Source organism: Primulina huaijiensis, chromosome 3 (assembly GCF_012295235.1).
Source record: "Primulina huaijiensis isolate GDHJ02 chromosome 3, ASM1229523v2, whole genome shotgun sequence".
Taxonomy (NCBI): Eukaryota; Viridiplantae; Streptophyta; class Magnoliopsida; order Lamiales; family Gesneriaceae; genus Primulina; species Primulina huaijiensis.
In genome coordinates this window covers 29,184,914-29,209,870 of record NC_133308.1, presented here as the reverse complement: position 1 = coordinate 29,209,870, position 24,957 = coordinate 29,184,914, and the positions used below count along the sequence as shown (strand labels likewise).

Below are 24,957 nucleotides of genomic sequence, written 5' to 3'. Positions count from 1 at the left end.
AAAGAATTGCAAATGAGTAAGTGAAAAAGAAATAAAGAACAATTCATTTTATTTATTTGTTTGGTTGTCGTTTTCTTTTTATTTTCAAAGTGTTGTGTCATCCATTGTTTCCTTATTGTAATTGCTATTTATTTATAAGATATACATTTAGTGAGACGTTGCAATGATAGTAGATTATTGTGGTCAAAATATAAATTTGAATTGACATATGATGTATTATCTATATATTCTGTATCATTTCATCTTCATCTAAATTGTCTTTTTTGTTATTCTCCCTAATATTTAGTGTGTGGATGGATAAACATTTTTTTGAGTTTTTTTCAATCCATATTGTTTTCTATATGTTATGTTTATTATCATTTGCTAATAATATAAGTTTTTGAAATTGAATTTTTAATTTTCTATATAATTCATATAATATATAATTAGTGTCTGCACGTGCTTCATGCTAATAGAAATAAAAACACGAGTGAATTCTTGTAGGGATTGCTTTGTTTCTCAAATTGGGTTAGTGAGACCATGCCCTTAAAGTAGTATCCATATCATTTACGGATAGTTGATATTTTAACACATGGTTATAATTAATGTTATAGTATTGACGTAACAAATCATGAGTCATTAGATCTATAGTTAACCGTAAAATAGTTTAAACTCTACCCTCGAATTGAGTTGTAAACTGATACATACGATAATAACCGAGTCTTCCATCAATCTACCAGTCAAAAGAAGAAATTGATATGCTTGAACTCAAACCAAATAAATAAAATAAAATAAAAAGACAGATAATTTTGATTTTGTTAATCAACTTACTTGAACTTCATTATAATTGTCCGATAGCATTAATTAATTTACCATGAAAACAGAACAATATCCTTTTGGTAGCTTAAAACAAACTAATGGCCTAATTATATGAATCCAATTTATGTGGTCAAAGATAAAATAATATAAATTATTAAAACTTTATAAGAAGCAAAATAAATGTGTAATGAATGAGTATTTTTTATATGATAGATGTGTAATTTGATGTTGGTGTCACCAAATCGAGAAGTATAGGTACTCGAAGCTTTACATATATTATTATAATATAGTGTACAGTACTATGCGTGGGTTGTAGAGAAACGACAAGAGAGTTCAGCGATATATATCTTTTCTCTATGGTGAATAAAAGTTTTTTCACTGCGCGCAGTTGCAATATCTTTCATATTGTTTGTTCAATATCATATTAAAAATATCTATAAATGAGAAATCTAAAGAACTTATTATTTATTTAATATTTGTCCTTTTCAGAGCTATTTTATCCATCCATAATCCAATTATGTTGTTAATTGTATCATACAAAAAAATCTTGAATTCACTTAATCTTTACTATATTATAATGAATAACAATATTTGGTAATATTAATTGATGTCTAAATTTGTCATTATCATTCTTCTTAGATATTTAATAATTACGATAATAAGATGCAAAAAAGTAAATGTTCATTCAAAAACCTCCCACATTTTCTCTCATTGTCTCATTATTTAACCATATTATTATCCTAACATAGGATCAAATATTATAAATAAATTAAAATTTTTAAAAATTAATTTTAACTACAAAAAAATATTTATATTTTATGAACATACATTGCATGTGCTCGGTGCACTAGCACTGACTAAAATTTTATAATAAACGTACAAAAGTTTCTATTAGATCATGATCTCANACGTATGATCATTGATCCAGTAGCGTTTATTATATTTATGTACATATATATTTGCATTTGAAGAAAGAAAACTATTCATTCTTTGTTGACTCTTCAAGTTCTCAATATTCTATTTATAGCATCATATTTTTCAAATCACAATATTATTATTATTATTATTATTATTATCATCATTGATATCATCTATCAATTCTGGTGTGGCTCTTCATCTCCTTCCTAAAGAATCGTTCTGAATTCTCATTTATTCCAAATCGATCTAAGTTGTTTCTAGCTTCCGTTCCGATCGATCGAGGGCCTCATTATCTAGCTGCAAAATTAATTGAATGACGTCTGTAAGTTGCGTTTTCATGCATGCATTAAGATATTTATTGCACAAAATATATATGTTATTTGATTATTATGATGTTATCTGTGTTGACGTTTCAATTCTAATGATTAAACGATAGATACAGGGATTATTCCATGGGTTTGATTTCGTGAGTGTACATATTCTCCAAATTTTTATTTTGTGATTTAATTAATTATATATCAAGAAGATTGATTACAAATTGAGAACAAATTATTTAAGGGGGTAAAAGTTTATGCAAAACGTCAACAAGAGTAGTCTTTATAAACACAATCTCAACTTTTCATATTTATTATTATTATTATGCAGCACGAGAAAGGTCGGCCTTTGCCGAAATTCGGGGAGTGGGACGTGAACAATCCGGCATCGGCTGATGGATTCACAGTCATATTTGCCAAGGCTAGGGACGAAAAGAAAGCAACCGGTACAGCCACGGGCACGGCAGCACCCTCGCCGCCGCCACCTTCCATGTCTCAGCCACGCCAATCATACAATGACCCCCGCAAGGTTTTTCTATTTCAACCCCACAGCTTATAGTGCACATTAGTGTATATAATTTGATCAGACTTAATCGATCGTATAGTAGCAAATTGTATCTAAGCTGGCAACAAATTATAAAGTTGAAATCTTTCGTGTGTCTTGAACATTTTCGTTGAAATCTTTAGCAAGTAGTCTTTGTTTTTTTCCGCAGAACAAGAGGCAGTGTTGCTTTTGAAAAGTTGGAAGAATTTGTGAAAGATGGCATCGGATGATTTAATGTAAAATTCGAAACGGGCTGTGATCATATCGGTTGCGAGAGATGAGTACTGTAATTAATCTATGCTTTTATTCGAATATCTTCTTTGTTCTTCCTCGATATATTTTGAGGACATTTGTAAAGTGAGTTGTTTAAATTGCCCGACCATTTATTTATTCATGTTTGTTGTTTTTCTATTCGGATTCACTGTAATTTAGTTTAGGAAAGATTTAAGTAGCTGGCTTTAGTTTTTACGCACTCTCATGTAAAAAATTTATGTAGTTTTTTAGATTAGAAATCCCGATTGATCCATTTTCATGCAAATCCAAAATAAACATTACAATATTTGATCAAAACTCAGATGCAAAATAAACATATATAACAGTTAATCCCAACAAACTGATCAGAAATCATGAAACGTACACTGAAACTGTAAAATACCAAAACTAATTAAACAACAATCCTAGGAACAGAAACTTCATGGGAAAAAATGAAAAATAGACACGGTCAAGAACAGGGCATACGAGAAAAGGGCATTGTTCTTGTAAGCATGAGACTTAGCAGTGGAATCCTCGTCCTGCCCGATAACCCAAACGATCATTCTCTGTCCCCTCTCGCAGTGACCGGTCGCCCCGCTTATGAAGTAGAAAAAGCCCGACCGGTCCAGCGTGTAGATGGTGTCCCCCTTGTTGGAGAAGAAATTGGGGCGACTGGAATTACATTCGTTGTACTCGGTCTTGTTCACTTCCATGACAGAATCTTTCTTGTATTTGAAACCTAAACACGTGCACGAATGAATGTGCATGTTAGTATCAGCAATCTTGAGCCAAAAGCTAGCACGTACTTTATTTGATTAGTAGTACTTACGAACGGTGTCTCCAACCTTGAACCTCTCCCGAGAGGCCCATTCGTTGTAGAGATCGGTCTGATTCGCTGGCGGCACGGCCCAGCCAGCCCTGTCGGCCGCTTGAAACTGGAAGCAACTCCCCATCTGCAACGACAGTTCTAAGACACAAACAAATGTAATGAAAACGAAGGGTTTTATGATGAACTCCATTACTAGAAAGCTATATATAATATATATATATCTTATCTTACGCTAAAAACTATTCAAGAAAACTATTAAGAATCAGCTAGAGANATAGAATTAAGAAGATGAAGATAAATGCTATTATTAATTTAACGTGAAGGTGGTAATGGGTGAGTGGGGTGTAACGGTTGAGCGTTTTGGTTTACTGGGTCAAAAGACTTTGATTTTAACTTATATAACTGTATTTTATAATATGTAGTGCTGCGCACTCTCATTTATGCCTGATATTTTTTAATTAATATACCGAAATGTTGTTTATAAACTTTTTTCTACTTTATTTTTATTTTTGTGAGTTTCCAATAATTACTTATTTTTATTCATATGGGGTGATGGAGCAATTATTCAAGTAAGATATTTTTTGTTCTTTTAAGAAATGTATGGTATTTTTCTAATAATTTCATTTGTTAATCATATATTATGTAAAATGTTAGAATAAGTGTTAATTTATGAGATTGTGAATTTTCATTTGAGAGCTGAAAGCATAAAATTATAATTTTTTGAGACTCTTCATTGCAAAGTGTACCACAGAGCTGTTATTCATTCAACATCTTTGACTATACATCATCTTCGACAAAAGAATGCACTGCTACAAACACTCCAGAAACAACATAAATTTCTTTCCTGTTAAATGTTTTGCTCCTCCTAGGAACATCAGCAAAATTACAGAACCCGGACCTAGGATGTTAATATCAATTGTAGCGTACCATTCACCCGTGCAGACCGGATCGATGACTGCATCATACGCCTTGGTAGACAGAACAAGGTCCTCTTTCTGAGCTCTCAAATGCAACTCGTATGCCAGCTTTGCTTTACCATCTTTTGCTAGTGCCTCAATCAATATTTCGTACGTAATCTCGTTGGGAATTATCTTTTGAACTTCCATGCGCATGAACCATGCATATCCTGCAATTCCAAGTTTACTACGAGCACATCCGCTGATTATTGCATTGAAAGTGACGACTGTAGGATCGACCACCACTACAGCAACCATTTGTTGTATCATGGATTCGAATATATTGAATTTACACTGTCAAGCATGTAGCTGTAAGTCTGTAACCAGATTATAACTAGAATATGATTCAAAATCTAACTGGGGTATGGCGCAATTGGGCCAAGATTCACTTGCCGAAGACCTAATGCTGAGAGCTTCCATGTCGAGTTTAAAAAACCAAAAAATTCACAAAGAACCCACAAAACTTAAAACTGGAAACCTCATTGGACCACTCCGTAGTCATATCAGGTCATCTACTCTATATTATACATAAAACCAAAACCAGAATTTTTCTGCCTACAGATATATGTGGTGGCAATCATCAGAAAAATCCAGAGTCAGAGCAAGATTAATGAATCTTTTATTATTTACACAGGCAGTTAAATGCCTAGGGGAAATAACAAAAATATGTGTAGAGAATAAGGTTCAACTTCTCTTCACGAACCAACCCAACCCTGCAAATAAAATAAATAAATTTAGATGTTAGATATGAATGATGAGTAACAGTAATTAGCCTCAACCTTGAGACGAGGGCGTTTGTCAGCATGGAGCTTTCGGACTTGGTAGCGTATTTTCTTGGAGTAAAGCCCCTGTGTTAGTTACATACAATAACTAAAATTAGGTAAATTTAAGACTTTTATTTAACAAAGAATGATCATGGTGTCAATAATGTGAAATATTTATTTAATCGACTATTTTGGTCAAATGGACCAATTATTTGGATTTTTTATTTTAAATTACTGGTTTCTATCTTCAAGCCCAGTTGACAATTTTGAGTAAGCGTAGTGCAATAAGAGTTCTTTTTCATGATCCATAACCAATCTAATCTAAATCACTTGGTTTGCTGCAAAAAGCCCTTGTCGGAGTTAAGTTTTACGGCCCAATTAGAAATCTACTCGGGCTCTTCACTGGACCACCGACCCGCTGAATTCTCTTGTGAATCACTTTTGAATTTTTCTCCTTTAATATATTTTAAGTCTCCATAAAAGCCAAAAAAAAATAAAAAAAAATTCAAATTCAGCCCGGGTGAGCCCGTCATTATTATATATGGAGTAGAAAGAGAGTAGCCATTGGTAGAAGTCTAAATTATAATATTACAAAACATAATAATGGGACTCGCACTTGAAAGTCAAAAGTCTCTTGGAAAAACACAAGCCATTTAAGTACGGGTTCCACTCTTAAATTCTTCATCACAAAGTCTAAGAAATAATATATATACCCACACATACATACATATAATATATACTAAAGAACAAATGAAAAATCTTCATTCGATAAGGCCGACTACTCGCCTTAATTAGTGGACCTCTCCGGTTGTATGAGATGAAATGAACGATTTAATTATTACATTCTAAGGCAAAACTAACTTAACCACCAACTAAATGTAAACCGGATTAAGTTTGAAAGCAGCATGCAAGTCGTGTAAATTGGTCAGAGAATTAGACCAACATGCTGAATCAAATCACGCCATTTATCCCGGAATTTTCCCCTTTATAAACCACAGTTAGTTACCACTACCATTTATCCAACAACCATTCAAAACAATATGTCCAATATCACGGCCATTTCCTCGTTATCGTTATTCTTCTACTTCTTCCTATTCTTGATATCTCATCCAGTGTTCTCCACATTCTCTCATGTTCAAGACCCTGATCTCGTGGTACAAGATGTGCATCAGTAAGTACAACATAAAGTCTGCACTCGATCTCGAAATTAATTAAGATATTATCGGCATGTTTCATATTTGGTCCTCTTCTGACATGATATGCAACAAGAGTAGGAAATTCTAGAGTTCGATCCACGATTTGAAAATGGGATCTTGTTTAATTAAGATTATTATGTTTCAGTCTAGAACCAAATTCTAAGTTCTAATTTTGTACTATGTTTTCATGATTTAATTTGTTTATTGTCTCTAGTTACTACACACAATTTTTCTCTTAACTAACTATATTTCAAAATCCCGCAGGAGCATTAATGCGTCAAGAAGAAACTTAGGCTACCTCTCTTGCGCTTCAGGCAACCCCATCGACGACTGCTGGCGGTGCGATCCCAACTGGGAGAACAACCGCCAGCGTTTAGCAGACTGTGCTATCGGCTTCGGCAAGAATGCAGGTGGTGGCAGAGACGGCCGCATCTATGTCGTCACTGACCCCGGGGACGATGATCCAGTGAACCCACGGCCTGGTACCCTCCGCCACGCTGTGATCCAAAACGAGCCACTATGGATAATCTTCAAGCGCGACATGGTCATACGGCTAAATCAAGAACTCGTAATGAACTCCCACAAAACCATCGACGGCCGCGGCGCCAGTGTCCATATATCGAACGGCCCATGCATTACTATTCACTACGCGAGTAACATAATTATCCATGGGATTCACATACATGACTGTGTGATAGCCGGGAATGGGATTATCAGAGATTCCCCGCAGCATGCAGGGCACTGGGAGGTTTCTGATGGAGATGGGATAGTCATTTTCGCCGGGAAAAATATCTGGATAGACCATTGCTCGTTGTCGAATTGTAAAGACGGGCTGATAGACGTGATCCATGGGTCCACCGCAGTCACGATCTCGAATAATTATTTCACTCATCATGATAAGGTGATGTTGTTAGGACACAGTGATGCGTTTGGGCAGGATAAGAATATGCAGGTGACCATTGCTTTCAATCATTTTGGAGAAGGGCTGGTTCAAAGGATGCCCAGGTGTAGGCTTGGGTATTTTCATGTTGTGAACAATGACTATACTCATTGGGAAATGTATGCAATTGGTGGAAGCGCTTCTCCTACCATTTATAGCCACGGGAACAGATTTCTTGCACCCAATGATAGGTTTAGAAAAGAGGTAACTAATGAAGATTCAAATATAATCAACATAGAGCATGAGGTTTAATTGTAATTAATTACAAACATTGTAGGTGACGAAGCACGAGGATGCGCCGCAAAGCGAATGGATACACTGGAACTGGATATCAGAAGGCGATCTGATGTTGAACGGTGCCTTTTTCCGGCAATCGGGAGGTGGAGCTTGGGCAGCACGTTCGAAGGCATCAAGTTTAAGTGCTAGGCCAGTTTCTCTCGTGGGTTCAGTCACCAGAACTGCTGGGGCACTTACTTGCAGGGCTGGATCTCGTTGCTAGCTAGCTAGTTTTAATATATTACAAAGACGATGCTTGCTTTTTTACTTCCCTTTAATATTCGCTAGTTGAATCCCATAAGTTCTTGCGTGATTGATGCTAATATTAATTCAAGCTCAATGAACTATCTATAGGGACCACTAAAGTTTGATTTCAAGAAAATAGGAGAAGAAAAGCAAAAGACCCCAAATATGTCAAAGGCTCTTGGCAAGAGAAGTGTGAACTACCCATGTAATCAACATACAGACTCAAAAAACATAAATAAGTTAATGACTATATCATTAGTTTTTGGGGAAAATTCGATCCTATCAGTGGTGGTGGTAGGTACCAACAACAAGTTCATGGTAGAGTAAATACACAACGAAAGAATTGAACTTATAGAACTTGAAGCAACACTACTTCTTTATGCTTTAACATTTATTACTCGCGATCGAATCGCATACAGAAGAGTTCCCCAAAATTATATATATATATATAATATTGCGTGTGGATCGATATATATTTTAGTAGTAAATATAAAGATAAAGATTTCCGAGGGATGCCCAATTAAGTCGTGTCTCTCAACAAAAAGGCAAGCTATATATATCCATTTTAACGAACAAATTAATAAATAAAATGAACGAATTAACAATCAAGGAAATTTAGAAGAAGAAGTATCCAGCGGCAGCGGCGGTGCCAACAGCAGCGGAGATCTTCAACGTGGCGGCGCCGCTATTGGGTTTATCAGCTGCGGGTTCGCTGGGGCTAGGTGCTGCGGCAGAGGGAGTGGGAGCAGCAGCATCGGCGGCGGGGCCTAGAGGAGATGAGGCCTCCTCCTCAGGGGAGGCGGCAGGAAAGGATTCTGGGGCGGCGGCGGAGGCTGGCACAGGTGCAGATTTCGGGGTGGCACTGATCGAGCTGGCGGTTGGCTTCGACGGAGCGGCAGCCGGTGATGATGAAGGTGCGCCATGTGGTGATTGGCCGGAAACTGCGACCGCGAAGGCGGCGACCAAGACGAGTGCGAGAGCAACCATTTGACGTGCCATTTTTATTCTGTTAGAATTAGTTTACTTTTCTTTGAAATGATTGCCCTCTTTTGCTTGATTCTTGTATGCTCTTGCAGTACTTCTCAACTTATATTTCGAGAAACACTGCGACAATAAAGAATGGGGAAAATAAGAGCTGAGGCGAAGGGGTTATAAAGGGCGGAGGGTGGTGGGGAAATGGGATGGCGTACGTTGGAGCCATGCAAAATTGTAGGCATATAATTGTCCAAAAACAGGGGAGGGCCGATATTAACGGTCAACGGCTTATATTACATGCAAAGGCATCAACATTTGTTATTGTAGTGATGATAGCGTGATTATCTCACAGCCTCAGTTATTTGTCCAATACTAAATGTTTTTTTAAAAAAAAAAGGTATTCACTATCAATTAAATATTAATTAATGCAATCGATTTTTCCCGAACCAGAACATCAAAGGAATTCGAGTCAAAAGAGAATCAGAACCGAATTTCTTCACTCTTCAGCTCGAATTTGAACCTTATGGTGCCAGCATGGTCAACGAGATGAATGTCTGGTTTTTTCAACTGAAGACGGACAACCATTTCATATCCAATAGCCTATAACCCGAAGACTGTTGTTTGAATTTTATCGATTTTGCTAAAATATATTTCTATAACATTTTCTCCATCACATTGGGGCGACAAGCAAGTGGTCTCACTCTTGATCTTGTTTGTCTAAGGTCTAGTGAGCAACCGGTGTCGATTGTTGCAATGAAGTCCTAATAATGTTAGTTAAGAAAGAGATCGTTCTACTCTAATCTATTGACCTTCATTGGATCTAATATTTCAGCAAATCTTTAATAACAATTTGTTTCTTCTAACTCTGTATGTTTGATTAATCTTTGCTTAGCAATAAAGCATGTCTAAACATGAGATTTACTGTTTTTTTCATGAGAAACAAGTCCACCATCTGAATCTAATCCACTCTATCTCTGGATATTCAAGTCATAATAAACAATGTCAGCCAGAGTCACAGTTTGTTCCCTGCCTAACAAGCATATTTTTAAATAAATAAAATAGGATACACAACTTTATACGATTTCAACCACGATAATTCCATTCGATTAACAACAATCTCAACTCCCACACTTTCCAACTGTTTGAATGCAAAGCCTTACTACAGAAACTTTGCAACTTCACCGAGCCCTCTAATATCGGCCTAAAAATATGTACACGATCAAACCAAAAGATAACGCAGAAAGACTGATTACTTGATCTGTAGTATCAAAACACTATCAAAAAGCTACCACTTTTATACATCAAGAAACCAATACAAAGAATTTGATACTATAATAATATAGAGTTGAGATTCAAAGGAGGACAGCTACTTAGTAGAGCTTGATTCTGGTCTCAATTCGACTCCGGCAAATTGGACATAGTTGAAGGTCTTGTCCACAACAGCGACATGTCTGTGAAAAACGAGGTAAAAAACCTATTTTGTTTGGAAATTTATAGAATTCATAGCACTATGTCACAACAGATCGTGAAATGGAGTTGGTTACCTGATGACCACAACCGAAAGCCATGTCCTTTGGGTTGCTAAGGCAGACGGGACAAATCTATTGAACCCAGAAAGAAGCCACGGTTACTTTTTACTCGCATAACTCATTCAAGAATTTCCCTTACAGAGGGATGAGCTGATAAAGGACGGAAACATATCCTCTACAACCCAATATTGATTCATATGCACAAAAAAAAAAAACCTGGTAGTCCAACGTCGAGCTAGGAGCAGATGGAGTTACATTTGCAGAAACATTGTGCTCGTAAAATGAACTGGCGCTGTGCTGAAAACTAGTTGTTTGTGAGGGTTTTGAGCTGCTGGCATATGTTGTACTATAGAGTGGAGGAGGAAGAGGGACCCTTCCAGGAGCATTTCCTTTTGATCCACTAAACCATCCAAAAAGTAAATGCATGCGATTAGGGCTACATATGCACCCAAGTAATACCAGCACACCCCCAACCCTGACCAGATATACACACAGAAGAAAAGGTGAAGCAAGGATTACCTTAACAAATTGAGCTCCATTGTTGCTTTATATTGAGCAGGAATTTCCATTAATGCAGAAAGAGCAAATTCAGTCTCCTTTCGAGATTGGTGCACATTTTTAGACATTATCTCTGTAAAATTAACAAACTGAAGAACAAAGGAGTAAAGAGTCACCAAATTTAGCCAAGTAGGTATTGGTAGAAAAATTAATATATCTAAAGCAAACAACTGACCTGGAAATTATCAAATTCCCGAGCAGGAATGTTGTCATCAAATTCCTTCATCGTGTCCCAAGGGCCATCCCCAACCCCAACCAAAATAATAGATAATGGGTATTTGCTGCAAATAATGTAGAAATCATTGCCAGAAGAATGAGGAAAAATGACCAGCATATCCCGAAAACATGTTTAAAAAATTCACCTAGCTTCAACAATTGCTTGAACAGTTCTATGCTCCTGTGGACTTAACTGACCGTGTCCAGTATCAACGCTTCTGGTAACCTGAGAATATGCATAATATTGCTGACACATGGTATAAACTAAAAAAATCATAAGAAAACAAACATCAAACATTGCAACAATATTTAAGCATAAGAAAACACTATTAATAAACGGAAGAATTTTTTCCTTTAAGTTATCTGAGAATCACATTCAAATTCATCTTTCTTCCAACCGTGTCAGACAACTAATGAACATGTGAACATGAGAAGCAAAACAGACTGTTAAATAGTTTAGAAGCCTTACATGGGACAGGATTTTATTTTAAATGGACTAGGAGAAAAAGATTCACAAACATATATATTGACATTGATTGCCAGATAAAATTAAAGAACAAGCAGGAGTGCACGCATATATATGTAGTTAGAATGGCAGGAAGATTTGAAAAAGAGAATGGAACAACACCCAATGGTTCAGTCAGTCAAAATATGATGATTTATGACACAATTTAAGAACTTCCTACCTGCATTTCCAAATAAGTTTTTAGATTTATCAGAGCATGTGAAGAGCAGTTCCAACTCGTCTAGAGTGAAAAAAAAAACCTTGCCGTTGTTTATAGCATAATATACCTGTCCGTCTGCAATAATCAGTAAAACATGGTACTGGCCTCCACTATGCTGAACAACAGACATGGCCATTTCGATAATAGGCGCAAACGATGTGGGACCTGCGACAAAGTGATAAAGATTCTAAGATATCATTCAAATCTAGCTTGACAAAGAAGACTAGAAAGTTATTAACCTGCCAGTTTTAGACTAGGAACAATTTCTCGATAACGACTTAAAACCTCCTCAAATCCATTACAAAATCTCTCCTCGGGGTAGAAACTGAAAACATCTTGATCATGGGTTGATGCTGCGAGATTAATTAGGTGAAATGTATATTTATAATTTGAGAAAGAAAATTATAAATTACAGAATAAGGACTATTTTGATGTAATACCATCTCCAAATCCAAAAGTAGGAATCAAGTTATCGTCATCAAACGCGGCCATTGTCTTTCCAATGATAGATATTGCTTGTTCATAGGGATTAAGACCATTTCCAATGTAATGTAAGCTTCGGCCATGATAGGAATTCTTGCCTAAACATTGAATCAAGCTCAGCTGCTTCTCCACAATTTCTAGTCCTCAATTGAGGCATCTAACTAAACAGAAACTGAAAATCAGAAGACTCTACCCGTCCATTCATTGCTCTTAGTGAAATCAATCCCAACAATTAGATTGGAGGACTCCAGTCCGGCGCGTGCAAGAGCTTCAGTCACCTGAAAAAGCCTCAACTTTCAAATCTTTTATGAACATTGAACATTCAAAGACACAGAACAGGGGATCACATCACCACTCCTTCGAAATTTGGAAGCAGACGAACATGGAGCTAAAAATGTGAATTTATGATATATGATAAATCTAACCAGGACAGGCACAAATTACAGATCTAAGACATCAAAACAATTCCGGCCACGCCAATTCAGATCCTGCTATTCCTAGGTCCCATGTGGTTAACACTGACTAATTTATTTTGATTATGAATCATGTTCTGATTTTGCTATAAACGTTAATTTTAATTAAAGCATCTAGGCCTTTCATAACAGTCTATTTAACTATTCCTTCTCAACTCCCCACTTGCAGACAAATCAGAACATGCTGAAGAACTCTGTTATTGCAGAAAATCAGAAACAAATGTATAATCTCCAAATTTTCTCCCTATAAAGATACCCCCACCAATTACAATAAACTAAAAGTCATTCAACCAAGCCTTCAAGAACTATTTTAGTGAAAAGTTCACAAAAAATCCAGCAAGTTACAACTATACCAATTGCCTGGAATTATCTAATTCCCTTCACAAGATTGAATAAATTAATAATTTAAACACATGTTTTACATGCCCATTAATCGTAGCTCATTTTCGATGCTTCAGATTGTCTAATCTATACTATATTATTAAGTTTGAGACCCTTAGAATAACTATCTTAGAGAACACCAAAATATTTAATTCTATAATTAGTTCGTATCTTACTAAAAACCTCATCAAATTGCTCCATATTTTACATAGAAAAAAATTTAAACAAAACTTCTTTTTTAAATCGAACAATTCTTCTAAATTGAAAATAATCTCGTGTTAATTGTTTAATATTATTTGATCAAATTAAAAATAATAATATCACATGCAACGCTCTTTTACTAGTATCAAGAAAGACCTATGATTCAATAGTTCTCTCCCAATATCCACACGCACATACCTCCTCCAATGACCTGTAATTGTCTGCGATTCTTGAATACCTTCTCTCAAATATTTTCTGTGGCACGTGTGGTTGCGACGGAAGCCCATATTGTTGAGGAGCATATAATTCCGGCGGACTACCATAATTTTGAGGTGGCGCATGTGATTGTGACGAAGTACCGTAATTTTGAGGAGGAACGTGGTCCTGGCCTGAAGGTGGATAACCAGCTGGATAAGGATGCTGCACAGGATAATTCTGAGCATATGAAGAATATGACGATTGAGTATGATCATGATGCCATCCAGACGACGAAATAGACCGACTAGTTGAAGATGGCCTCCCATTCCCTCCACCTCTAGGGCTAGATTTCTGATTTCCCATTAGATCAATTTATCTACAAAAGTAGTTCAAAATTCTAATCACAGGCCCCAATCTTCACCACAGAAAATTGATTCAAGTAACCTCTGAGATTAATCAAGGGTCCAGGAAAGCCAGAAAGAATCAATTACTCCAAAATTTAATTAGCAAAGGGAATCAATAATATAACCCAGATCTACACAGATTGATCCCCCAATCAGAAAGCAATTCAAAACTCTGGAATCTGGATATTGTAAATGCCTAGTTATCTCAAACCTAATTTCCACATATACAAGAAAATTAAACAAGTGCGAATTTATCAAAGTAGGTAACTTATTTGACAAATGAAGGAAAAATATCTATGGAAAACTGCGCCGACTTCATGTCGACCCATCCACGCCAAGCCTCTCCCACGTAGTCTTTTCTCAGATAAGCACGCATCAAAAATATATTTTAATTGTATATCTGAAAATTCAACAACAATGCATAGTAAAGAGAAAGGAAACAAAACAAAACAAAACGTGTTTATCTGAAAATTCAACGACAATGAACAGTAAAGAGAAAGGAAACAAAACAAAACGTGAATCGATTGGTAACTCGAACCGTATAACAGTCGATGATTCAAGTGAAACAAAAGAAATTTGAAACTGCTTTTCCAGATATCAAATCCCCACATGCAGAAATTGAAAGAACAAAGGATACCTCAGATAGCAGCATTTCTCTTCTGCCTGGATGGATGGATCAGTGGAGGCGAGAAAATTAAAAAACAAATTTAACAATTTGACCTTGAGTCAACTTTAGTATATACTCGAACCGGAGCAGGACTATTATATTATTAACCAGTATCCTGTGTACAAACATGTTCCCTCGAAAAATTAAGAATGAAGTATTTGTTTAAATTTTAAAATATTTTATTTAAATATGATATTTTTTATTATTTTAAAATTAATAATTTTTTTTATTAATATCTAAAAAATTTAAAATAAAAATACGATTGAATTTTAAAATATAGATAGATAATGATAAAATTGTAGATTTAAAAAGATTATTTTAGAATAAAAAAAGGGTGAAATTAGTTATAAGTATCATTTTTTTTTGTGTGTGGAAAGAAAATAATAGTTATTATTGTAATTTTATTACAAGCTTCACTGTTATAATTGAGCATTAGTTTTTAAATGGTCTAGATTTTTAATTAGATATTAAGATAAGATATACCTGATTATTAAATACATTAATTATTTTTATATATAATTAAAAATTAGTAAAATAGGAAATATTTTTATATGATTTGCTTATTCAATGATATTTGTGTGAAAAATAAAACCAACGTATAAATTTGGGATTGGTGAAATAATATTTTTAAATATAGCTTAATCAATTATTTATTATAAATAGCATTTTTAATCAATAATTAAAACTATAATTATGGTAAAAACTAATATTTTTGTAAATATACGAGGATAATTCAAAATAATTAATCGTGATGTCGATTAACTAATAATTTGAATCATGTATCCGGAATATTCTATAATAATCTCTTTTTCGCCAGCTGTGTACGTGCTTTAATCATTAATGTTATGATGATTTATTACACTACAAAAATTGTTACGATTTAATATATTTTGAAAAAAATATATTTATTTCACAATATAAATATATATTAGTTAAAATATATAATTGGATAAAATAGCACAAATCAGCCATATATTTTCCCTCGCTAAATAAATATTTCGAGTATATATTGTCCTAATTGGATTTTTAACTTCGAATATATATTATTTTATTATTAGGTCTAAAAAGTGTGAAAAAAACATCAAGCATGACAATATAAAATATTAAGCCTAATTAATCTGAATTTAAACGTAATTTGTTTTTTCTGAAATATTTAATTATTTTAAGTCAAACAATACATAAAATAATACGAACACCATAAATTTAACATAAATCCATATTATCAAATTATGAAATAACATAAGACTGTTAAATGCAACAATTAATAGTTTCCTACAAAATTTTATTAATAACAAAGTAAATAATTATAACAGGAAAATTATGTCGTTCAATAAAATATTGATATGAGGTAATTTCTCATAGACCAAATGTTTATTTATTTCATCAACTCAAACACCACGTGAATGGTTTGTTATTAATTTTTTTAAACAGTGATGGTATGAAAAATATGTGATCAGGAGGATTATCACTGCAGGTAATTTACAAAGACCATAATAATAATAAAAAAAAGTCTAATACGAAAGAAGACTTGCCACTGAATATTTAAATATGTCCAAATGCAAGACTTGACGTGGACTTGTGCGTCCATATCATAATCAATAAAACCACATGAATTTATTAAAATAATGAACCATATCTTCAAAATAAACAATTCAATAACGTAGACTTCACGTGTTTGGATCAACAAATATTATTTTCTAACATTTAATATGGTTCAAATTAATATAATCCATCGACCTGGTTGATAGATTTAATCACCTTTTGTTTTTATTTTATTTTTCAAAAATTTAATTTAATATAATTTTGTGTTACATTTTATGAAACATAATCCTCTGTGTTTTTTTTTAGATTAAAGTATGCTTATATTTATTAAATACAAAAACTAGCAAAATAAAAATTGCTAGTCAACATCCGACCCAAACCAATCCAATTAATAGTATTCTCCCACGTCATCACTGGACCCAAAGCCGGTGCACACGCTATCATGTTCTCTCTCAGGGACGAAGCCACTGGCCGGGATCGTTTTTCGAACACGTATATATTTAATTTAACTTTGTTGGATGAGTTTTTTTGTCGATTTCCTGAAAAATATAACATTAAATATTTATAAAATATCATATTCAATTTGTGCATATAGATGATAATTTATTATTTTTTTAAGGGTAAATTGAGAAGTTGGTGAAAAATCTTCAATCAAAATATTTTTTTGGGTTCACTCTCTACCCACAAAATTGTGGTACTATGTCATACAAAATGTGGCACACTTCATGTGGAAATGTGGTACACTTCATGTGGAAATGTGGTACTAAAAAAATACACAGGGACTGAACACAAAAAAAATCGACGGCTGGGGACTGAAGACCAATTTCCCGTAAATTCAACTAAAATATCTCTGTACATGTTTCACTTAAAATTCAGTACCTACAAGATATATTTTTTGATTTGCTACCTGACTACAACATTCGTATATTTTTAACTCCCTACAAAAACTAATTTACTTTTTTTATCCTTTTATTATTAAACTATATTTATTTAAATAAAAATCTTCCCCAACAAACATACCTATTTTTCACCATACACATGTAATTCTTCTCCAAAAAATATACCTATTTTTTTTTACCACGTATATCTGTTTTTGACCATACAATACTTGAATTTTCCTCGACGAGCTTCAATTTATATAGCGATCCATTTAATGGTATTTTATGATTTCATTCATTATATATTTATTTTATCTATATATCCATATAAGATGTATAAATAAAGTCTTTGAATATACTATAAGTACAATAATGTCAACGAGTCTAGTAGATCGTGTAATTTATTAGGAAGTGTATTGTATATTATAAATATATTTTTAGTCAATTCAACCGCATATAATAAGGATAAATGTTGCTCGAGTTTGAGACGAGTATCTGCAATGTAAAGGTCATGTTTCAAGAAGTGTCATAATAAGATATGTGATTTAGGGAAAGATGATATTATCATTACAAACAATGTAACCAAATTAATTTAGGTAAAATCAATCATTCCCATTATATAAAAAAAAACTCCATCACTGAAATTAAAACATTTAATTATTAAGTTATAAAATTTTAAAATTGATTATATATGAAAATTAATAATGAATATATAAGCAATTAGGAGGCGCCCAGTGAATGTGATACTAACCCCATCAACTGAAAAAAAATAAATTGATGTCTGCCCGTAGTCACAGTTAAAAGTCCAAGATCCGATGCTGGGGTCCTTGATGAGTACGGCTGTGTCAAGAACCAAAATGTAATAGCTATACACAATTCAACAACGAGCTTAAAGATGAGGTTCTCAAACTAAGAATAGAGCTTTATGAAGCTTCAATAGCATAAGTTGATATGTACACTGCAATTAATTAATTACAACTGCAAAGAGTCAAGGTATGATCATATCCAACCAAATTTTGGGGGAAAAATGTGGACTTTACCTTTCTTTAAGGAAAGTGCATCTTCCTAATTTGCAGGATTTGGGGACCCTTTTCAAATATGCTGCGGATATCATGGAATCGGATACGATATCTGGCGTGGAAACAAAGGTAATGTAAATGGTAGTGAAGTGTCTGCTGATTCTTGCGCAGATCCTTCTGTAGTAATCAGCTGGGATGGTGTGCACTATTCTGAAGCTGCAAATCATTGGATTGCAAATCGTATAATAGATTAATCCTTGTCTGATCCCCCAATGACAATCATGAAAGCTTGCCATAAGCAAGTGTGAGTCCATGAAACATCATAGGATTTAATATGCAGGAACACCAGCAGAATCTACCAATGAAAAACTCGCTTGTAAAGACAATTAACTGTCATTTTCAGATTCACCTCTGAATTAGTAATTTTTACACCTGTACTGCCGTTTTGATTGATAAATACCACAACTAGTATCAAAAGACAATTAACTGTCATTTTCAGATTCACCTCTGAATTAGTAATTTTTACACCTGTACACTGCCGTTTTGATTGATAAATACCACAACTAGTATCAAATGACAAAATCAAGTTATTGCAAAAAAGGAAAAATTTGCTTCAAAGGGCGTGACTACAAACCATACTTAATCTTAGTCTAGTGGTTACAAAGCTTAAATGCTACAAGAACATGTATCACAATTTTTTACAACCTATAAATAGTATAGTTATTGACGATATCCTTCTGGAAGAGGGACAACCCGGTGGAAGGGTACCAACCGTTGAGGTAAAGATCCATCCTCTTCATCGTCGTCAAATTCCAAAACATAGCTGTCAAGGTAAAACCACTAAGAAATTTTAGAACTTAAAATGTCACCTGATAAATCGAACATCTATGTCAACACAAGCATATAATTCACAACAAGATAAATAATCTACAGTTGATCCATGAGGAATAATAGACGATGATAATGAGCAAAGTGGCAAACTGAAGAAAAGATACTTACTCATCATTCTTCCTCTACATAATCGCAAATCGAACATCACATTGCATGCAGAAAAAAATATAATTGCAAGTCAGCTTGAATCATTTTATCTTTAGAAACAACATAGAAAGCAGATACATACCTTCCGAGCTTGGACAACAGTTGCTTTATATAGAGTTGTGGTTTCTGGATATACTGCCAAAACATGTTTCCCGGGAGGAAAGTCATGGGCACTAGAGAGATCAGTTCCCTTTGGAAATGGTATAATATGCGACATAGGCAGCTTGTATTTTCTGACACCATCAAGGAAAAAAAACAATAGATGAAGTTAAGCCACAATGTTGACTTCAAAGTTCAACAATATAAGTATTTTGATGATCAATAAGAAGTTAAGAACCAACAACAGGCAAGCATCACATTTAGATGAGTGCAAACATCAATAAATAGGATTAATTGTCATAGAAATCAAAGAACCTTACAAAACCTAGAGAGTAAAATATGATGGTATAAAATCCTTTATCGCAACACTACAGCTAATAAGATTAATGAAAGAATCCCTCGATTAATATCCAAGAGATTGACACTATCACCAATCCACAATGATACTTCATTTTGTGGCTTTATGTACTGGATTGTGGACGGAAAATGCATTTTGAATATAATTGTCATGTCAAAATTTGTGTTGCCTTAATTGAGTTGTAAGGTTTCCCAAACTTTTATGAATTAAAGAAATACAAAACGATAAATAAGAAAAATAAAACAAAATCAGAAACAGAAACAAAACGTCGTCTTCTAGCAAAAATGTCTTAAATTTAATGAAATTACAAAGTATCTCAGTGAACTGATGCTGAAGCAGGGCCAACAAAACCAAAAAACCATTGGTAACAAAGACAATACAGAAGTAACATTAGAAGAAAGAGCCAACCTCTGCCCACCGCTCTCCTCATCGTCACCTGGTTCCTCATCCAACACTTCAATTCTGTGTTCGCACAATTATTACACACAGATCTTGATTAAGACCAATTTACATCAGTATTTTTCTAAAAATAAAACTACAAATAAAAACAAATCTAATCTTTAGGTCATATGTTTTGTATGAAGCTTTTCATCGATGTTTGTTACGAAAATAGCAAAAATGCACTTTAGCCTTCTAAATAAAACAACACTCACTCTCTTGTTTCCTTGTCAAAATGGATAACTTTAACCACAAACCATTCATCCTTTCCTGCATCCTCTTGAGGGACCCTTGCTGCCACCTGAATTGTTTGGAGATTTCTAATTATAATCCACTACTAAATTATCACAACGGTAGGTATCTCAAACGAAATAAAACAAAGTTGAATTCTTTAAAAGGGAAGATCAACAGGATAATCAGTAGCAAGTGGGTGAAGACTTCCGGCTTAATGCTAACCTGTTCACCCTTCAAATTTGCAAGGTTCTCCAGGTGATTTCGCATTGAAGGAGAAAGTCTGGAGACATCTGAATCGGCCTTCAACCTCTTCTTTTTCGGCTCATTACCATCTCCTGTTTGCGAAATGCCTAAGTTATATTGCCAATCTGAAGAAAAAGCAGATACAAATACGCAAAAAAAAAATACTCATAAATGAAACATGAGCGGGTAGTTAAAAGTAAATATCATGTAATAATAACTCAACTACATTTTTAGCACTGTACCAATTCAAAACCTACATAAACTGGACTACATAATGGATATGCATCCGCATATCATCTTATTTCTTTCAATAGGTAACACTCCTTTCGAAAAGGACTAAACCTTTTAAACTCTCTTCTTTTCATGCACATAAGGAGGCAAAATTTAAACTCGTTGAGATATTCATAGAAATAGCATGAAAATTGTTGCAATATTTTGAGGATCACTAAATTAAACATATCTAGTATGAAGACAACCAACTGATCAAAAATCCAAAAACTAAGATGACTTGACAGCTTGGTAGTGAGCCATCAAATTTGTCATCAGCATACAGCCAGAAGTAGTCCTTTTTATTGAATGCCTTCTAAAACCAAGTACAAACCTATCTTTCTGCGATGTTGCCCTGAAGTCCCAGAAGGTATTAGAGCGTCCAGTTGTCCTAACAATTGGGTGGAAATTCTGTTTACAAATGAATAAACATAGATGAGAAGTAGAAAAAAATGTGTATGCAAAATCAAACTTTTACATTCAACGCCTCGATTGGTGCAAACTATGAAATCCAAACAAGATAACAACATTACTGTAAGCAGCGATAATGTAAAGAGAATTTGGAAAATGAAAATAAAAGTCCAAAAAAGAATAAACATCCTAATTGAATGAAATTCAGGCATACGTCACTTCATTCTCTGACAACTCTTTGGCTTGTGTATATAACATTTTGAGCCTTGATAGAGAATTGTCACCAGGCTTTTCAACAACTTCAGGTGCTGCATGGATAAAGAAATACCATATTATTTCCTATGCACTAGTCTATGAGAAGGTTACATATAGAATTAAACAAAAGCATGCTCATACTCCAATCATAATTCCCTAGCTCGAAAAAATACATGAAGGATCCATGGCAGAGCCAATGATTCATATTAATCGAGGAAAATTAGAAGTCCAAATGTTTTTCCAAATATAGGGAGCTAATTACATTTTTACTCAATATTTACATTAAAATAAATAAATAAATTCCAGCCGCACCGGGCTTTGTGATTGGGATCAATCCAAGCTTATTTAAAACAATCCAAATGTAGCAAACAACACATACCGCTCTAAATAATGTTCAATATATAAGTTACAAAGCCAACTAGTAAGTCAATTTGATATTTCCTCAACTAGATTTTATGTATACCCATAAAAGCTCATTAACTCATCCTGACCGTGAAGTATACACAACAGAAGAACTAGGGAAAAAAATTAATATTTACACAACCCACTCACTGGATAAGAGTTTCTTGTGCATCTTGTTGATCTCCATGAGGATGTCCTCTTGCTTTTTCCTTAAGCGATCAAGTTCCACCGAGTTCTCCAAGATTCCGGCAACATCGGGAGTGGACATCCCCCAGAACTCCTCGAAGACCCGTGGTGACCGCCGTAACTACCTTCGGGTAAGAAAGACAATGATTCAACTAACAAAGTTAGATCCTTGAAACGGTCCAGAAATCGAACACTTGTGATATTGTTTTTAAGGAAATTATGATCTGATTTCTGATGGAAAGATAATAGCTTTTCAGGTATTTGTTCTTAAATTGGGAGGTTAGCTCCGGTGGATTTTGAATCCGCCTACGGTTTTCTTGGAAATTGGAATCGTGAAGATCAAAATCGCAGTTTTTATGTTTGGGGTTTATGGATCCATTCTATCAGTAAGTAAACAAAACAAATCCGGATTAGGCTGCTTAATCTTGAATTTAAGCTCTCTCATTCTAATTTATCATAAATTATTTTAATATCAATTCTTTCTTGTTATTTCCTACATGGTTTCATATATGTTATTTTTTTATAAATGTCAAATGAACTGATATTTATAAATGTAAAAAATATATTTAAAATTTTGATCATACATATTCTCGATTTTTTCAATCTTTGTTTTCTCCAATAAATTTCTTATGAAAAATGATTAAAAATATAAAATTTAAACTAACATTGGGAAAATTATATTTTGAAAAATAATATAATGAAATATATAATTTTTCTTTCAAAAATCTATCTAATTTATGCCTATCATACATAAATTTTACAACGAAAAATACTAGATTCCGATATAAAAAAACAAAAACAAAAACAAAAACAAAAACAAAATGAGTAGGTCTTTTGTGAGACGGTAAACTGTGAGACGGGTCAATCTTACTGATATTCACAATAAAAAGTAATACTCTTAGTATAAAAAATAATATTTTTTCAAACCAAATAAGATATCTGTAAACAAAATATAAGTTGCAAAATTAAATTAAAAAATATAAGTTCACCAATAAAATCAAGATCTTAAATGCGTTTTTTTCCAAAATAAACCAAAAATAGATTATTTGTGGAAGCAGCAAAGTATTTTATTCACTTCGACGCTCAATTTGAATTCAAAATCTTCCGATTTCCCTCAAACCCAATCCGTTCGCTCTTCTTAAATTCTCTCCATGGATCCCACAGATTGGGAGAATCCGGACGGCTGGGAGCTGATTAATGATGATGGTTTTGTGCACAAGCGAAAGAAACAACGGCGCCAGGACTCCCTCGCCACCTCGTCCGACGCCAATCAGCCGAGGAAAAACCTCCGCGAGCGGAAGAGAAAACTTCTCCTTAAACTGAGGGAGAAGCATCTAAGAGAGATTGGCCAGTGGGGACGTTTGTCGACCACCTTAAAGGAAATGGAAGCCAACTCCCAAACACAGTTTCAGGCGGGTGAAGGGATATATAATACGGTCTCTTTTATCGAGCCCTCGAGCTCAGAAGAGCGTTCCTTGTCAAATTCGACTCACCGGAGACTCGTCAACGATCTCCTATTTCAGGTTCCAGCTTCTTCCTTTAAAATTCTATGCGTCCGCCAACTTATTGTTTTGAAGTGTGCAGGCATGCATTTTGTAAAAATAAATACTAGGGATTATTCCTTTTTGGAACTTGAAAGCTAGAAAAAAAGGGGAAATTTGGAATTTTATGTTTTTTGTGACATTTATATTGAATCGAATAGGTCAAAGCACAGGAGGCTATAATTCATGGTGTCTCACATTTATGTGATGTGGCTGAGGCATTGTGCAGTGCGCAAGAGGAAAGGCTGAAGCAACAATTCATCGACCTGCCGATTTGGGAATCTTCACCATGTGAACTAGTTGCAGGATTAACTGACCAGCAGACCTCTGTAGGAACATTGTGGGTACATAGTGGTGGTGGTGTTCTTGGTGTATCTTGTGCGTATTCAACTGTAGTCTAGCACAAATTATCTGTTTGTTGTAGAGTTCTGTGGGAATAAATGACTCAGGTTTTTGAGAAACGAAGTGCGATATCATATTAGCTCCATTTTGGTTGGATGATGTGAAGTGATTATGCGTGCATTTTCTGGCTGAAGAGTTTTGCAGCGTCTTGAATGGATGGCATTTCAATTTACAAATTTGAAGTGATCGTGGAATTGGTACAGTCAAGGTACAAATTTTCTTCAGTGGTTAAATTTGGCTGGGACGGTGAGAAGTGTCTAAATGGTCTGGCTCGATTTGAACTCTTGTTAAACAAGGTTGAGTGTGTTTGAAGTTATCTGATGATCTATTTTTGTCTGTTTGCCTTGGATTTTGATGACGGATGATTTTGTTGGCTTTGCACTCGTTCCCGATCCAATCTTGTATGGATGGAATGATCAAAAGGCAAAACTCAGGTGCTAAATTACCTTGGCTATGAATTGGTAGGTCTGCTTGATGTTTGGTAGGCTCATGGAAGAAGATAAATATTGCTTGCAGTTTCTTTAATTTTTTATGATTTTCATCCCAGTTGGTGGGTGTTCAGCTTTTTCAATGTTGTATGGTGCACAAATAGAAAGAACGAGTTTTCTTTTATTGAATCATCCTTCTTGATCTTAACATTTGATTTCATTTATGGATAGGTTTTTTGTTCTTTATTTCCAAAATATATCAAGCATGTTTCGATATTGACATCCTTAAAACACCCATAATGTGAATGGAATGTCAAAATTTTAAAAATCTATGGTAGTTCAAGGGTGAAGTTTTAAGCATTTTACTGCTAAT

The 24,957-nt window shown here is 34.3% G+C and overlaps 7 protein-coding genes and 1 pseudogene across 8 annotated transcripts; 4 read left to right on the top strand and 4 right to left on the bottom strand.

Annotated features, from left to right (window-relative positions):
* The first annotated feature begins 1,893 nt into the window (after positions 1-1,893).
* LOC140972397 (protein NOI4-like) lies at positions 1,894-2,961 on the top strand. The gene is made up of 3 exons (XM_073434838.1): positions 1,894-2,038; positions 2,362-2,559; positions 2,744-2,961. Exons 1-3 carry the CDS (start codon positions 2,030-2,032, stop codon positions 2,765-2,767), a joined length of 231 nt encoding a protein of 76 aa, XP_073290939.1. The 5' UTR covers positions 1,894-2,029; the 3' UTR covers positions 2,768-2,961.
* On the bottom strand, positions 2,790-3,922 carry LOC140972396 (early nodulin-like protein 21). The gene is made up of 2 exons (XM_073434837.1): positions 3,656-3,922; positions 2,790-3,565 (listed from the first exon to the last, which is right to left on the bottom strand). Exons 1-2 carry the CDS (start codon positions 3,843-3,845, stop codon positions 3,267-3,269), a joined length of 489 nt encoding a protein of 162 aa, XP_073290938.1. The 5' UTR covers positions 3,846-3,922; the 3' UTR covers positions 2,790-3,266.
* A 2,452-nt stretch (positions 3,923-6,374) lies between these two features.
* LOC140974483 (pectate lyase-like) lies at positions 6,375-8,933 on the top strand. Its single transcript, XM_073437958.1, has 3 exons — positions 6,375-6,546; positions 6,836-7,715; positions 7,789-8,933. Exons 1-3 carry the CDS (start codon positions 6,416-6,418, stop codon positions 8,008-8,010), a joined length of 1,233 nt encoding a protein of 410 aa, XP_073294059.1. The 5' UTR covers positions 6,375-6,415; the 3' UTR covers positions 8,011-8,933.
* On the bottom strand, positions 8,568-9,032 carry LOC140974484 (uncharacterized). Its single transcript, XM_073437960.1, has one exon. The coding sequence runs from the start codon at positions 9,030-9,032 to the stop codon at positions 8,649-8,651; it is 384 nt and encodes a 127-aa protein (XP_073294061.1). The 3' UTR covers positions 8,568-8,648.
* Positions 9,033-10,114: 1,082 nt separating this feature from the next.
* LOC140974482 (E3 ubiquitin-protein ligase RGLG5-like) lies at positions 10,115-14,687 on the bottom strand. Its single transcript, XM_073437957.1, has 11 exons — positions 13,773-14,687; positions 12,713-12,797; positions 12,477-12,617; positions 12,276-12,389; positions 12,104-12,201; positions 11,458-11,537; positions 11,271-11,376; positions 11,057-11,184; positions 10,754-10,937; positions 10,553-10,609; positions 10,115-10,459 (listed from the first exon to the last, which is right to left on the bottom strand). Exons 1-11 carry the CDS (start codon positions 14,133-14,135, stop codon positions 10,379-10,381), a joined length of 1,437 nt encoding a protein of 478 aa, XP_073294058.1. The 5' UTR covers positions 14,136-14,687; the 3' UTR covers positions 10,115-10,378.
* Positions 14,688-16,186: 1,499 nt separating this feature from the next.
* Positions 16,187-18,714, top strand: LOC140972664 (GDSL esterase/lipase At5g14450-like; annotated as a pseudogene).
* A 42-nt stretch (positions 18,715-18,756) lies between these two features.
* LOC140974480 (SAGA-associated factor 29 homolog A-like) lies at positions 18,757-22,598 on the bottom strand. 2 transcript variants are annotated; one of them, XM_073437955.1, is made up of 9 exons: positions 22,178-22,598; positions 21,585-21,678; positions 21,294-21,370; positions 20,672-20,784; positions 20,431-20,516; positions 20,186-20,239; positions 19,403-19,553; positions 19,282-19,295; positions 18,757-19,105 (listed from the first exon to the last, which is right to left on the bottom strand). In XM_073437955.1, exons 1-9 carry the CDS (start codon positions 22,293-22,295, stop codon positions 19,003-19,005), a joined length of 810 nt encoding a protein of 269 aa, XP_073294056.1. In that variant the 5' UTR covers positions 22,296-22,598; the 3' UTR covers positions 18,757-19,002. The 2 variants fall into 2 exon arrangements, with proteins under 2 accessions (XP_073294056.1, XP_073294057.1); XM_073437956.1 differs by lacking the exon at positions 19,282-19,295 and having other exon boundaries at positions 22,178-22,597.
* Positions 22,599-23,272: 674 nt separating this feature from the next.
* On the top strand, positions 23,273-24,309 carry LOC140972395 (uncharacterized). The gene is made up of 2 exons (XM_073434836.1): positions 23,273-23,736; positions 23,916-24,309. Exons 1-2 carry the CDS (start codon positions 23,365-23,367, stop codon positions 24,153-24,155), a joined length of 612 nt encoding a protein of 203 aa, XP_073290937.1. The 5' UTR covers positions 23,273-23,364; the 3' UTR covers positions 24,156-24,309.
* Positions 24,310-24,957: the final 648 nt, after the last annotated feature.